Genomic DNA, 15,733 nt, shown 5'->3' on the forward strand with positions numbered 1-15,733 from the left:
ATTTTAATGATGATACCACTAGTGGTTCGTTGAAGTTGGCCTGCCTGCAGGGCTACTTCGCTGCAGCTAAGTGTGAAGTTGGGTACGCGGATTCCCAGCCAAGGGGCAAATATCAAAGCCTGGCCCAGATAGAAGGTCTGGATGGGGAAAGAGATTCCACCTTTTACTTACATCTGTATAGTTTCTAGTGTTGAAAACAGATGCAAAGCACAACACATTACATTTGCTTTATTTCAAAGGAGGAATGTATTTCTGCACCTTGGATAACCATTTATTTGTAAAATACACAAGTTATTTTAAAATGAGAGAATCAGAGCTATGATGGGTATGAAAAAAATTTAATCAACTGTGGAGACTGTAATGGGAACATTTTTTATGTTCTTGTTATTGCACAAAATAAACTTTTTCTTACTTGCATGAAAAAATACAGTGCTGGCATGAACTGTAGAAGAAAATGGAAACAAACAAGTGTTATCTGTCATATTAGGATAATGTCCTAAATGTTTCACCTGTACTGGAAATTTAGATATCAAACCTTTAACCAGGTTGGAAGCAAGCTCAGTGAGCAGTAAAGATCAAGGATCACGGAACAGTAGAACTTACTTCGTATTTTATGACAAAGAATTTTCTGAAAGGAAAATTTCCCTGAGTGTTGATTTCTGCATCCTCTGATATAGGAGTGTAAATACTTTCATTACAAAATACAAGACAAGTGCTTTTTAGAGCAACTTTTTGGGAGTAAATTTTAATGAGTTTTAAGATATGACAGTTTTTCTAAACTTTGAACTCTCTATAAGACTGACCTTTTAGTAATGCACCACATCCGTGTCATCTGCGAATAGTGTGACAGAAAGATGCACCTTAAGATAGATGGACAGATAATTTTTTAAAAACCTGTGGGAAATTCTGGTAGTCTAAGATGCATTTTCAGAAACTATTGATTCAGCAGTAGAGTTATAAGGCATGATTTTCAAATGTTTAGCAGCTTTGGAGATCTCAGTTTTTGAGTATTCCTAATAGTCTAAGATGCATTTTCAGAAACTGTTGATTCAGCAGTAGAGTTGTAAGGCATGATTTTCAAATGTTTAGCAACTTTGGAGATCTCAGTTTTTGAGTATTCCTAAAGCATGTCTGGTATTCAGGGCGAGTACTCATAATTCACTGAAAGCTGCTCTGCTTTAGGGAATTCAAAACAGGGGTTCGCTTGCTACCTCCAGTTGATACTCTGAAAATCATGTTGGCCAATGTTAGTATCATGTTGCTTTCATGACAGATGAAGTTCTTCAGCCTCCCCTTTGTTTGAGGTGTATTTCTTCTCAAGTCCATAGCCAGCCTCCTACCCAGATGTGGAGGCTGAATGAGCCGGCAGGTCTAGGACGGCAGTGTTAGTTGCCAGCAGAAGGGCTTGAGAACAACACTGAGAAAGGACTTAAGGTCTCCTGTTTGGAGTAAGAAGAGGTTTTTGTTTTGGTTTTGGTTTGTTTTTTCCCATCCAAAATTTCTCATATGAAAATTTCTCTTTTTCAGCTGGGAAACAATGCAAAGTACTTTGTCGTAGTTCTGCCTTCCCCCCCCCGCCTTCTGACTTGAGTGATAATTGTGCTGAAAAATAGCTGCAAAACCTGCTCAAGTTGAAGTGTGTCCCACTGCTCCAGTGTCAGGCTAAGCTCCAGGCTAAAGGCAGTCGTTGTGCTAAGTGCACAGAGGAGGTTAAGAACGATAAGCAGCTGAAGAAGTTTGCAGCTTGGGGATGCAACAGGAGGTCCCTCCAGCTCAGTCGTAACTCTGCTCTGCCTGTTGGCCGGTCTGTGCCATCTAATAAAAAATTACCCTGTCTCTAACGATAGTCTGACTTGAGAATCCCAGTGCCTCTTCCCGTGGTACGGTTGGGTTCTTCTGCTGTGTTGTAAATATTATTAATACTAGAGGGGTTGACAAATTGATCTCAAGTTTATTGAAATGGATATTCCTGCGGGAGTTAAAGGAATAGTGCTGTAACCAAGTATGAACAGCCAGTCTCAGTCCTGAAAGACTGTCTTCCTGTGTAACTGTTTTCCTCCCGTACAGCAAAATTAATTCACCTTCTGCCAAAGATTTGCTCTCCAATAACAAGGCTCAAAAGAGCTCGAGGATATTGTAATTACTCAGGAATCTGTGCTGTCATCGTGCAGTGTCCCAGGCATAGCCAGCTCCGGGTTCCTGCCTTACCAGAGAGATTCTGGGCTGGGGATGGGGAAGGAGATTTTGCAGGAATAGTAGTGGCAAGCATTTAAATGTTAAGACTCGTGGGTAAAAGAGATCTGTGACTCTGTGGTTTATTTTGTTACAGTAATAGTGAAGGTCTGTCACTAGCGGAGCTCACCTCCTACACTATGTTGGGAAGAGGATTTCTGAGTAAACTGATTCAGTGACTGTCCCTTACTGCGGACATACTCTTATAGATCCTTTCTGGCATCCTAACGATAGCAGCTGCGGATGCATTTTGGTTAGAGTGAAAAATAAGAAGCTGGAAAAAGACACCAGTTAAGATGCTGTTGCGGGTGAATGGATTCTGCAGGTGGACTTACAAGGATGAACAGGACCTAAAGCCTTACGTGTGCTTTTGAGTAGGGATGCTGTTGTGCTGCAGTGTCTTTCTGAGCAGTGATTCTTCTCAGCCCTTCTATTGAGGCTTTGAATTGTAATGGACTGTAACAGGTAACAAAGTAACTCTGAAGGAAAGCTTCCTGTTTACTGACCTAAAAAACAGTTTGAGGCTGAAATTGATTTTTAGATAAAGTTCAGTTTAAAAAACAAAATTAGAGTTACCCACAGGCCAGGATTGAAAAGACATGAAGTAGCCTGCTGGAGATAAACAAGGCTTCTCATGCTTTTCCCGGGTAAATTCCTTGAAGGTCTACTTCTGCTCTTCTACCCACAGTAAAGTTATTGATATACAGCTGGTAAAAAGTTGAAAGAATACTGTTTCCCCTCTGATAGCTTTGTAGGTTTCAGTCTTTCAGCATCTTTACTAAGACATCATTCACTGTATGCAGTTGTATTGAACAGCTGGAAGTCTCCACAGATCGAGATAAATGTATACGTACGAGACTCGATGTCATATTCTCCAGATAAATTACACTTGTGTTCTCTTTACAGAATGTTTACTTATTTGAGTCTAATTTCGGGTTTGGGGTTTTTGGATATTCTTTGGTCTCTCCTGTTCCCCACGCAGGCTCTCTGAGGTGTGGCATAGCAAGCTCTCACCTTGCTGATACACTCTGCCTGTTGCTTACACTGGGTCCCGCCTGCTTCTTCTACAGGAGATGGTTTTGCTTTTCAGATTTGTATTACATGTTGTCAATTATTATTTCAATAATAATGTTTCAATATTTCAATTTTATTATTGAACAGTAGTTCATGATTTCCAGCATTTTATTCTCCAAATGATTGGGAGCTATTACAGTCTAATAGTTTTTCCTGGCAGGGGTATTGTATTTTATTTATTGGCTGCCAGAAACGATATGATGGCTCTTGTAACTCTAGTAGTCAAAATATACTTGGACTTGCTATTTGAATCTTAAATACACTATTACAGGTTATTTTTGATGTAATATGTTTCTTTTCAGTCTAGCAACCTGACCACTATCTTCACAATTGGTGATCTAATTTTTTAAATATTAAGCTCTTGCTAAAGAAGGGGGATGCCTAGTGCTATAGGTTTGTATCGTTAAATATGAAAAACCTGTACATTATATGCAATTTACAGTTTTTCTGCAAGGGCTATGGGACAAATAGTGCAGTGTTTCTTACTTAATTTCTGGACTTCTATTCCTGCACATGCGAATTACTCTTCTGCAAAGTGAAAGAAGTATAATTACAATTTAAAATCCTTCTTGGTCTTTTAATAAAAAGCGGGAAGGAAACTCTCTGATGGCAGATTTGAATATGCAATCTATGTTACTTTTGAATAATCACGATGATGAGCTCGCTCTGTGTTAGTTGCAATAATTACAAATTTTTTCAGTAGTCATACCTAATAGTCCTGGGAGGCAGGGAGGTTGAACCAAATTGGACATAGTGCCGTAGAAGTGTGGATCGCAAGGTGTTGGCTTCTTTCTGTGTTTGGGGTCTTGTGGTTTGGTTTCTTGTTGTTGTGGTTGTTTTTTTCCAATGTTATAGGAGATCTGGGGAGGATTTGGCAAAGCTACTAAAAAGCATAAAGGCAGAGCTTCAGGCTTGGTTCAGTTGCTCTTTCAAAGGACTGTAAACATTTTAGTAAGTTGTCATGAAGCAGATGTACATGGTACAAAATGTTTAGGAGATGCACACAGTTGAAAATAGGTGCCCCATCAGAAGGTTATCCAGACTGTGTTAAGTTCTAATGTCACCCGAGGCGTATCAAGGGAGGGAGGTAAACCTGCAGCTGTTCTGCTGGTTTGTGGAGGCGGTGCGACGTGTCTGAGTGGTGGGGGAGCTCTGCGGGGTTGCTTCTGCTGAATACGTGCACTACAGAAGGCCTGAGACACTATTGTGTTTGTGGAAACATGGGGTTTTCTAGTCATAGTGATTTGTTTATTCCCAGAGAGAAGCTTCTGGGAAGATATTTGTTAATTATGTGCTTCTTTTGATAAAGCAAAAAAATCAGTGATCTAATCCTAAGGATAGATAACTGGGGACATAGACCAAAGGTTATCTGTTCCAGGATCGTGTCTCCAGCATTGGGCAAGTGGAGTCACAGGGCCAGCAGAATGTCATGCTTCCCCAAAATACTTTCCCAGCTTCCAGTTTGAAGTTCAGAGATTTCGCCAGAGGTGGAGTCTTCCTATTAAATGGGTTTAGTTTGTTCAGTTGCCTTCTGAATGGGTGTGTATTGGTGGCCTCTGGCAGTTCTGCAGGTTGACTGTGTGTTACAAGGAGAATCACTGCCACCTGTCACGCAGCAATGCCGTTCATTGCTCGCTAACTCTCGTGTTGGGAGAGAGGGAGCAGGCAGCCCCAGCTTACCTTCTCGGTGTGCATTTCAGCCTTCTGCAGTTTGCAGGCAGAGCCCTCCAAAAGCACAGGAATTTGCATTTCAGTTATCTATAATGGACTAGATACATAGCCACAGTTGTACATTAAAAGGTTTAGAACCTAAATCTGCTCATCAGGTTTTTCTGGACAGCAGTACAAACTGTAAAAATCACAGGAGTGTGGTGCATACGTGCTGGCATAAACCTGTACGCAGCGTGTGTCGAGAGGGAGGGCTGCTGGGTGTGTGTTGATGCAGAGTTGCTATGTTTGGCTAATTTTTGCCACGCTTATTGGTTTGAATTTGATAATGCACAAAGACTAATTGACAGGATTGTTGGCTTTCTTACATGTTCTTTTCCTTTCCTAGCTACGACAATTAGTTAATATGTGCATCAACCCAGATCCGGAGAAGCGACCAGACATAACCTATGTCTATGATGTAGCGAAACGTATGCATGCACACACTGCGAGCAGCTAAACAGACATCGGATCATGAAGAAAAAAAAGCAGAAACAACCAAGGATTTTAAGTAAATCATCCCACCTCGTTGTTTGTGTGTTACTGAAATGTAATTATTTGAAGCTTACTGTTGTGTTTTGAATTGTAAACCGGTTTATATACAGCCCTTGTTGTTTTCTGTTTGTTTTTTTGGTTTTTTTTTGTTTTTTACTAACTTAGTTTCACAGGTCTAAATATGTGAAGCGTAACTTTAAAAGATACCAAGAATGACTGTTTTCCATTTTAAGTGGATTCAAGTATATTTGCTTTAATAACGAAATTGTATTCAGTCGGGCCTCAGTTCTAAAACCCAGTTGCACTTTTGCACATGATACAGATATTAGGCTTATTATCTAAAAGCAAAATGTCTGAATCTCTCACCTTTCTAGTAATTTATGGAAAGTATGAATCAGCACAGTTAACTTTATTTTAATCTTTCTTCTAAGAGGGACATAATTGTTGGAGAAGGTTATTGTATTGTATATTGATTTGTAATTTGCATTTCTCATCGTAAGACTAGACAAGTGATAGCATTAGTACTCTGCTTGCCAGTTGTAGGAAAAATTGTCATGCTGAAATTTTTGTAACATCCCTTTTTGTTATTCTGTCATAATGCACATAAAATGTTTGTTGGAGGAGGTTTTTGAGAAAATTTAAGGTGTTGATTCTGCAGCTTGATCGTTTTCAATAGGCTTGTGCAGCACTGCCCTGGGGCAGTAGGAATCTCCATAGTTCCGTCTTAAAACCATGCAGATGCTTCTTGTAGTAAATAGGGTTCTTCTGAGGCAGCCTTTATGACAAGGTCTGATTAAAAGATGCTTTAATCTTTAAGTTACAATTTCGCAACTGTTTATGTATATGTCACTGTTTGTAGATTTTTGTGTTTAAAATCATTTGAATGACCTTACAGTATATTTAAATTTTAAAGTGTTTTTTTAAATACAGAAACCTTTTTGGAAAAGATATAATAGTATAGTATAACACAAAATGTATTCTTCATGAATATCTGGGTTTGTATACTGTATCCTGACAAATAGTTTTATATTTAGGAAAAGTAAATTTTAGCTTTTATGTTTAAGAGAAAAGTTGCCACTCCTTCATTTGAGAAATATATATGTAAAATGTCTTACATTACATGTCTTCAGTAGTTGAAAAGGAAATTCACAATATTTTTGTTAGACCTTAGCACCTTTTTGGGTATGCTTAAATAATATTTTTAAGGAAGGAAAGTGTCGTCTTTTTAAATGTGGTAAAAATGGAGAATGGACTGAAATTTCTTTGAGTTTCAAGACTGAACTTTTTATACAGAGCTGTCAAAACATAATTATTACCAGTGATATTGCTAAGAAGCTGTTGCAGTCAGTTAAATCTTTTTCCTTATGTGGGTAAAAAAAAAAATTAGTTCAAATAAAAGCAGAGATATGTACATACACATATAGGTTCTAGCTGCAGCGAGCTCCCTGTACACTGATTTATTTTTTCTTTGTTTCTCTATGCAGCTTTAATTTTTGATTTGATATAATGCTCACAGAGTAAAAATCCAGCTGTGGGGTTTGTGGATGAAATTTTCAAGCTAGGTCAGGGTTTTTTCTGGCTTTGTATTTTTTAAAATTGCAAATACTATGGAAATTGTGTTTGGTAAAATACAGATTTTTTTAAACAGTATGTGCCAGATCATTAGCTTATCTTAGTATGTATTTTTTTCAAATTTTTGTTTTCAGATGTTGTAGGATAAATCCTTAGTTTTCCTGCTAGCTTCTGTCTATACTTAATCTTGTAGGAGTTCAGTGGAACAATTTGTAGGGAAGAAGTATTTGAGAAACCTTGATTTGCGTCTAGCAACTTCTAGATGTGTTTTCATTTATTATCTGATTACTGAATTTTTAAAATGATGGTTATGTTCTGTAACAATAGTTCATATGTCATAGAATGACATGGTTTGTATTGGAAAAGGCAGCACAATACCTGCTTGAGCGCCAGCATTAGCTCTTAAGATGCACAAGTACTCAAACAATATTTTTTCTGAAATGTACTAGAACACTTAAAAATCACTGAAGAGAACCCAACACAGTCAGACTATTTGCATTTAATATTATGCATCAAATATTGAACTTTCCTAAAAGAAACCAATAATGGATTTTTTTTTTCTTCCCCTCCTGTCTGTAAGGATACATTGAGTAAAGAAAATGAGTTAGGAGTTAGCAAATGTGCATACTTAAGCATTTAATTTTTTTTATTTTTTTTTAATATTTATGATTAAATCTTGTGCTGAGGAAAAGAAATAGCTGTTCCTATTTTAAAATCTGTAAAACGAATGGTACAGATGACTCTGGTACCAAACTTTATAATTAAGAAGCCCATACGGGTTAATAGAACTGCTTGTATAACTGGGGATTGTAGAATCTATCCCTGAAGTAAAGCACCTAGTAACATAGGAAAATAAGTCTGTTCTACCACTCCCATGTGTGCTATACGCTTATAAAATAGTTTCTTTTATAAAACGCCATTCTATTGTTCATATGTTGTTGATGGTGACACTTGGCACTATTTATTTGAAGCTATGGCATTGTGTGTTTATTTCCTTTCAAGGGAATGTGTTGCATTTGTAACCAAAATGTCTGACTAGCTTCTGCTTTTATTTTGGTAATGCTACAGTATTAACTCGCTTCATGAGTGAACTTTGTGCTTTGATTGACATGGCATAAAATTTCCTGTCTTGATAGCTCCTCTGCTGTCTAGCAGTCTAATAGGAATAAAACACAGAGATTAAATTTAATGTAAAAATTATAGTGTTTCTATGATATTTTTTCAAACTTTTCTTGTTACAGATATATATACATATATGTTACTGTAGATGCTACCTATCTTGTGGACAGTTTACTGCTTCCAGTAGTTGATTATAGGTGAGTTTTCTTGACTGTAACAAAAGACAGTACATTCAAAAAAATATTTTTCATATTATTTGTCAAAAATCTATCTAAAAATACTGTGTCAGATATATTCAGAATTAACCCAAAAAGAGTGTTTTTATCTAAAATCTAAAAAAAAATCTGAAATTATTTTCAAACCATATGAAAATATCTGAAAAGCATAAAAATGACAGATCTCCCATTATGGCCCCAGTCCTGTGAGCTCTTGCTTATAGGTAGGATGTTTTTTATGTAATTTCAGTAATTTTCAGTGAACCTCATATTCACACATGAATAAGTAATAATCCAGTAGGATATATAGAAATGATGTGCTCAGATCACTTTTTATCCTTTCTGTATGTCACTGGCTTGGTAGCAGGGAATAATGTGGATTGTTGCACTCTTCTGTTGCACCCTAATGATCCAGCTACCAATTGTATGAGCAGGCAATAGGAGTATGTTGTCTTTTTGTAATGAGCAGAAACTTTAAAAACATGCCAATATACCGGAAGATGAAATACAGGATTAGAAGTCTCTGAGAAGGCTGGTGTTTTATTCATGCTCATGATTAAGAAAGCTATAGAGTGAAAATCTTGACAGAGGCTTGGAAACGGAGGACTTCTTATGCCAGTGGTTCTTGGATATCTCTGAGTGGGACCCACATTTGCAGGGGTGTTTGTTTTCGACAATCTGTCTGCTTCATCTCTGTCTTTGCTGTTATATGTTGAGATGAGAATCTTAATGGCTGATTTGAATGCTGGTGGCGAATGCTGAATCGGGTATTTGAGCTTTTAGGAACAGGAGGTTGATGCGAGGGAGAGGCAATGAAGTCTTGCTTTGTGGAGAGTTAATTTAATCTGGAAGTAAAGGTTCTGGATAGCAGAGTTCAAATCATTGTTTTTCCATCATTCTTAGTGCTACTTTAACAGTCAAAAAGTTATATAATATCCCCATTTCTTCTAGCCAGTGGCAGTGCTGGTCTGCTGAATTTCTGGTCTCTGGTTTGGTGAATAACTAAACCTTTCTGCCAAGATCGTCCGAGGAGGGAAACACAGGCGCTGGGCATGCCCAGTGGGCTGTTACTTATGGTTCCAAACATGACTCAAATATAGATTTTTAAGGTGGTTCTTCAAACTCTATTACCTTCCATGAAACTTGTTCTCCAGTTAATGCTTTTGAAAAACTGTTTCCCTTTCATATTCAGTTCTGAAGTCCTGCGATTCCTGTGTTCCACCGCTTCGGCTGTCCTGTTGTCTTCTCTACCCTCTTCCTGATCTGAAGTCATCTGTGTCTAGTTTTCCTAGTGGCCATTAATTTGCTTTGTGACTTTGCTAAACTCAGCCCATTTCTGTCTTCTCAAAGTCTATCCCTCACCATGGGCGAGAGCTTTTTTTCTTTTTTCCCCTGGTAAGTACTTAACTCCACTCTCCTTCATTCTGTTTTTCTAGCCTGATGCCTTTGATTTCTAGTTTTAGACAGATTTTCTCACTGCCTCAATCATTCCCATGACCTTGTCTTTACTAAATACTGTTCACTTTATTATCTCTCATTTCTAAATTCCCTTTCTCTGATCACTACCTGCTCTCTTTCAGCTTATCTGTCTTTCTCTCTCCTCTACCCTGTCACTCACTCCTTTTGGGATCTCCAGTCTATTAACCTTTCTGACTCCTTTACTCTTCTCAGCTGCCTCCTTCCTTCATTGGCCTCACTTCCTTTGACTCACTGGTCTTTATTTTCATCTTTATCTGCTTCTCTATACATGGTTTCTTTGGTTGCTTCTTCTGTTGCCCCGTCTCCATTTCTCTCCCCACACTTTTTTTTCTTTAATTTCTTAATTTCATTCCTGCCTTTCCGCGTATCTCTGAAGAGCATGTAATCACAGCACAGCTTTGGACTCAGCTTTGCCTTACCTCTTGTAATTCTCTTTCCAAGTGGACTTTTTAACCACTTTTGTATCACCTTTTTTTTTTTTTTTTTTCTTGCTGAACTTGCTTGCAGGTTTGCTGTTCGTTTGATTTCTCCATTCATTCTTGATACAAAATGTGTCTTCAAAACCAATCCTGATTTTTGCATGAGGAGATCTTGTTCTTCTTCTAAAAGTCTGTTTCTGAACGGGGCTTCTCTGCATCTTTACTATATGAGTTTGTCCCTTCTATTTCTGTACCTTTTATGTCTGTCACTCCTTTTATTGAGTGACTACTTCCTTAAATCCTCCTCTCATTTCCCTCACTAGCAACCAAGTTTTTCTTTCCTCTGTCTTGAAGGGGATGGCACCCATCATCCTAACTGATTCTCTTTGCTAATACTTTCTTTCATTCCCCATTTATCATCCCCTAATTTCATATACCTGAACATCCTCCCTTCATGTTGTTTTCAGGTTTTTGGCTTTACGCTTTAATTTGAATGCCCCAAAAGCCCACTGCTTCCTTCCCCAGTCTGGTTCTCCCGTAGGTCTGTCTCCAGATGATTTTGTGAGTATCCAGCCAGTCTCAGACCTGTGCAGATTCAAAGATCTAATTTTTATTCCTATTTCCCTCTAGGTCATTTTCTAACATCCCTGACAATTTCACCTTCTTATTTTCTGAGGGCCACAACCTTTCTATCTCTGACACTTCTCCCATGCCTGCGTATCAAAGGCAGTAGTACCAGATTCCAGCCCTCTTCACTACCTGTCTTCTTTCTTATCTTTTATCTTCACTGTTTCAACCTCCGTGTCATTTTGACTTATTATCTTCCTTCAAAGTATCACAATTGACAGGACTAAACTCCTGTCGTTGGACTTTAGCTGTTTCACGTGCTGAAGAAGGAACTCCCCCAGATTACTACTTGTTTTGTGTTTTTAAGAGACTTAAGTCCCACAAATTTGGTCTTATTTCAGGACCTTAGAGCTGGAGTAGATTCTATTCCTGCAAGTACTTCAAAAGTTCTTGAATTTGGGCCTTGATTGAGTTTTCTGCTGCTTCAGTACAAAGGTTTTGCCCTTCATTTCTTTGTATTGACTGTAGATAACTTTCTCTTGTCTCGTTTCTGCATGTACAGCTCTCAGTTGTTCTCTTGTTGTAGCAACTTGATTTCAGTGCTGAAGAGCTTCCCTGGCTGGATCCAGAGCGTTAGGCACAATGCTCCTTTTTGTCCCTGGCCCACCCTTATGCTGGCTTCTCTTGCTGGCTGCCCTCGGTGTCCTGCCTGCCTGAAGCTGTGCTCTGTGCACGGCAGGGCTGAGCCAGCTGCGAGCAAGGCAGCTTGTGTATGGGTAGCAATACTGTGAGTTCTTACCAGCAGCCAAACGTCTGTTTGTCCTGGAGCTCTAGAACTGAGCTCTCCGCTGGACTGCTTCTCTGTCCACGCTACCTGAATTTTTAAAGCCAGGTCAGATCTGCCTGTGTGGCGGACTGCATGGTTTTCCACGTAGGTACACGACCTGACTTGCCAGTTCTAGCAGGCGTTCAGATTTAGGAGACTGGGTGTTTGCAGAGATTCACTGTTGGTCAAATTGTCTGACCTTTGCTCATAATTATCCTCATATGTTGAGACTGAGAAGCAAAATTCTCCATAAAACTAAGAAGTTAGAGGGGTTGAGACTGTAGGAGGTAGAGCTGAATGTCAGAATCAGTTTGGTGTGTCAGGGTATACGCACATTTAATCACTGTTTATTTGCACCAGAATAACTTTTGTTTTAGAGGATCAGTTGCTTGCTAGCATAAAACCAAGATTTTAGTATTTTTTGGGTTTTATGTTTTTTCTTTGTTGCAGGTTTGTATTATGTCATACCATTAGTTAATTTGTTCTTCTACAGCTGCCTTAATGATGGGTGGAGGCCATACACCTTTTTTATGATTGAAATATTGTGTTCTTATGGAAATAAAAATAAATTATAAAATTAGGTGCATTGAGTCCTACCTGATAGTTCTGTTTGCTTTGCATTTAAATCCTAGCAATAGGATATGGTCTCAGACTGGACAGAAGTGGTCCCCCAGACAGATGTTTTGGGGTTCCCTGCTTCCTTTCCCCCTAGCTCCTCGTTCTCTGGCTTCCCTGGGGCAGTTGCCGTGGACACGGCACTGTATCAAGGGCTAATAGAAAATTGGAGACTAAAATGTTGATGTTATCTTGCTTGTATTCCTGCGGTGTCCTTTCTCAGTGTGAATAGGAAATCTCCCATGTAAAAATGACTGGGAAGATCTTGGGTATTGTTATACAGTCATTTATTGCTCTGTACACATTTGGCATTAAAAATGTGTGTTTGCTGTTACAAAGAGCATTTTAAATCATGCAAAGGCTCTTAGTTTGCCTTTCAATGTAGTGTTGGTACTCTTCTGTGCACTTCATTTGCTGGTGGTTTGATTTCAGTCATGCTGGAGTGTTGTAAAGATGGTAATTAAAGACGAGTGTTGCGTTTTCTGGTAAGATTTTGTTGGGAGAGGGGAACAAGGGGAGCATTAATTGATTTGTTTGAATTTGGCTGCTGATTGTGCTTGAATCAAATTGTAGAATGACTCAGGTTGGAAAGGACCTTGAGAGAGGTCTCCGCCCAGGCTCCTGCTGAGGGCAGAGTCAGTGCTGAATTCAGACCAGGGCTCTGGGCTTCAGCCAGCTGGATCTTGGAAACCTCTAGGGACAGAGATTGTGCAGCTTCTCTGGGCAGCCTGCTCCAGTGCATCGCTAGCTTCACGATAAACCTTGTTTTCCTTATGCTCAGTCAGAAACTCCTCACTTACAAATCACAGCTGTTGGTTGTTCTCCTGCCACTCCTCAAATGTTCATGATATTGCAAACAAGGTAAGTCAGAAACTGAAACAGAACTGAGGATGTTTTATTTTCTGAAACTGTTGTTGCAAACAAATAAATATGTCCTTGTAGTACTTCTGCATCCTGTATGACATGTATAGAGTATATTCATTTACTACTTGAGTGTAAAATAAAATTTCTGGCAGTAAAAGTTGATTTAAAACTTCTGTGATGTTTATGGCCTGGTTGTTCTCAATTGTTGCCTTTTAAATCTAATAGATGTTTCCTGGCAGAGCGCAGTTCTGCCCTCCTTGGTGAAGCAGGGAGGTTGGGATCCTGAACATAACGTTGTGTTTCTGTCTTCTGGAGCCTGCCTGGAGGAAGGTAGCTTGCTGCTGGGGATGGGATGGAAAGGAAGCTAACATAAGTCAGAATAACTAGTGGTTATGGGAACTCTGCTTTTAAACTCTCATGTGCTGGTGGAAACTTGCCTAGGGAGATTTATCAAAACTGAGATTTAATGACGAAAATGACCTACAGGGGGGACAGTTTTCAGAGTAGTAGTTGTTTTTGGTAAATTTTCCCATGTGTTAAATGAGAATACAGTTTTGAAAGTTCTGACCACAAACTTCTTGGAAGCAAATAAAGACTATAACAAATAGATTCAGTTCCAAATTTGACAGAAATCCAGTCATATGAGACAATTTCCTTAAATGAAGGAGAATTTCTTGATCTTTTAAAATATCACTTAACAGTTATCAATCTGTCAGGGTGGTGGTGGCTGTATATCATTTTTGTACTGGAGCTTTTACTAGACCTGCTCGTGGGGTATCGCGGCTATCCGGGCTGTCTGGCAGCCAGGGTCCTTTGTCTGCTTCATTCTCCATCAGAGCAGCAGAGGGAACGTGGTGACCGAGTGTGCCTTGCGTAGCATTGGCTTCCAGGCAGGTACAGGCATGGGGTGGAGCGGCACATGCTGCTCTCTTCTCCTGCCTCGGGTGGGAGAGTCTTTGTAGGTAGTTTGAATGGAATATCCAATAATAATAGTAAGTCGGTAATTTGAAGAACTATGTACGGTTACCTTGTTTCTGTAATTTAGTTGTTACACGCCAGAGCTTACATGGATATGGAGATGACTTCAATAACTTGGTCCGTGTAGAATAGCAGAAATAGGGCCAGGTTTGCCCTGTCTTGCTTTTATATTTTCCTGTGGTGTGTTTTTGTTGTTGGTTGGGGTTTTTTTCTGTTTTCTGGTTTGTTTGCCAGACGTTATTACCTTAAAATGATAATAAAAACAATGTTCCATACATATATATATATGGAATAATAATTTTATATACATTTATATATCTTAACAATTCTTGCAAAACTCTGCGTGCTTCTTGATAGGAAACTTTTGTAAGCGGGTCTGTAGTCCCCCGATGTACTTGCTACTAGCTGCCCTTGGCTGTCACGTGGCACCGCTGTGAATGTGAACATGTTTTCTTTGTTAAAATCTAAGGACTGATCCTATGAACGTAAAATGCAAGGCATGCACCTTTAAAAAAATGTCCACGTACTGCAAAATGAGGCAATTATTTGTTTTTTCCAGAGCCCTGTTTCCTGTATGTGGGTGTCAGTGGTAAGTATGGCCGTTAGCGAGGCTGGCGCTGGTTCGAGCATCATTAAATGGAAGCCTGCTGACACTGGCCATTGATCCGCCAGCCGGCACAGGGCCTCTGGGCCACAGGCTTTCCTCCCCCATCTCTTACTTCTCTCTGGGGATAACCAATTGGAAGAAATGACCCACTTGCCTGGAGTTTTTACAAGCAGTGGGCAATTCGATGTGAATCGTCGGCTCCAGCTAGAAGGGCAAAGGATCACGCAGTTGACCCTTATCCGTTGTTGTCATTCTGTTGCTGTAACGTTTGGCCATCCCTCACAATGTCACAAATCCCAAGAAGACCTTGTGAAACTCCACCAATGCAGTGTTTGGAAAGCTGTCATCTTTTAAAGCTGCTACGATACGAAAGGGTGGTGATTGTTTTGAGCTGTAATACTTGTTAAAAAAGTTCTGCCTATTTAGTAATGAAATATTTGTGATGCAAAGCAATCTGTTTCTGAAACTATCTTTTATTTGAAAATGGCTTTATCTTTTATTTTCTGAGCGTGCAGAAGTGTGTGACAGTGGTCCCAAACGGGTAGAAACAGATGATGTTCAGGTAATATTCACAAAATGGAACATATTTTTCCCATTTCTTGTTGTTTTCAGTCTTAAATGTTGTCTTCAAATGGCATTAATAGCTCTCAAAATGGCTGCAAGCTTTTAGGAAAACAACTTAGGTATTCTAGTATGGTGTGCTATGAGAACTTTGCATGTATTTTGCAATTCATGATTTATGTTTCCTTTCTGTAAGAAATTTAAATTAGGCACGGAATGATTTTGTTATTAGAGTGGTACCCAAATGCCATGATCATGATCGGAATCCCACTGGAACTAAGTGGTGCATCTATTTGAGAATATTCTCTGTATTGATGACAGTCTGTCATCTAATTAAATAAACTTTTGCAGTAAGTTGCCTCACATGTTGGTTTGGAATACTGGCAGTCATTGTCTGCAGCAG

General features: G+C 39.1%; 1 protein-coding gene across 1 annotated transcript in view; it reads left to right on the top strand.

Annotated features, from left to right (window-relative positions):
* Nucleotides 1-5,473, top strand: part of LOC104463851 (serine/threonine-protein kinase Nek7) — a gene marked incomplete at its 5' end in the record, with an annotated part of 22,562 nt that extends 17,089 nt beyond the window's left edge. Inside the window, one exon of the mRNA XM_010076347.1 lies at nt 5,363-5,473. Coding sequence (XP_010074649.1) covers nt 5,363-5,473 — 111 coding nt within the window. The remainder of the gene's footprint in view (nt 1-5,362) is intronic.
* Between the last annotated feature and the right edge of the window lie 10,260 nt (nt 5,474-15,733).

The sequence above is a fragment of the Pterocles gutturalis genome, unplaced genomic scaffold (assembly GCF_000699245.1).
Source record: "Pterocles gutturalis isolate BGI_N339 unplaced genomic scaffold, ASM69924v1 scaffold23973, whole genome shotgun sequence".
Classification (NCBI taxonomy): Eukaryota; Metazoa; Chordata; class Aves; order Pterocliformes; family Pteroclidae; genus Pterocles; species Pterocles gutturalis.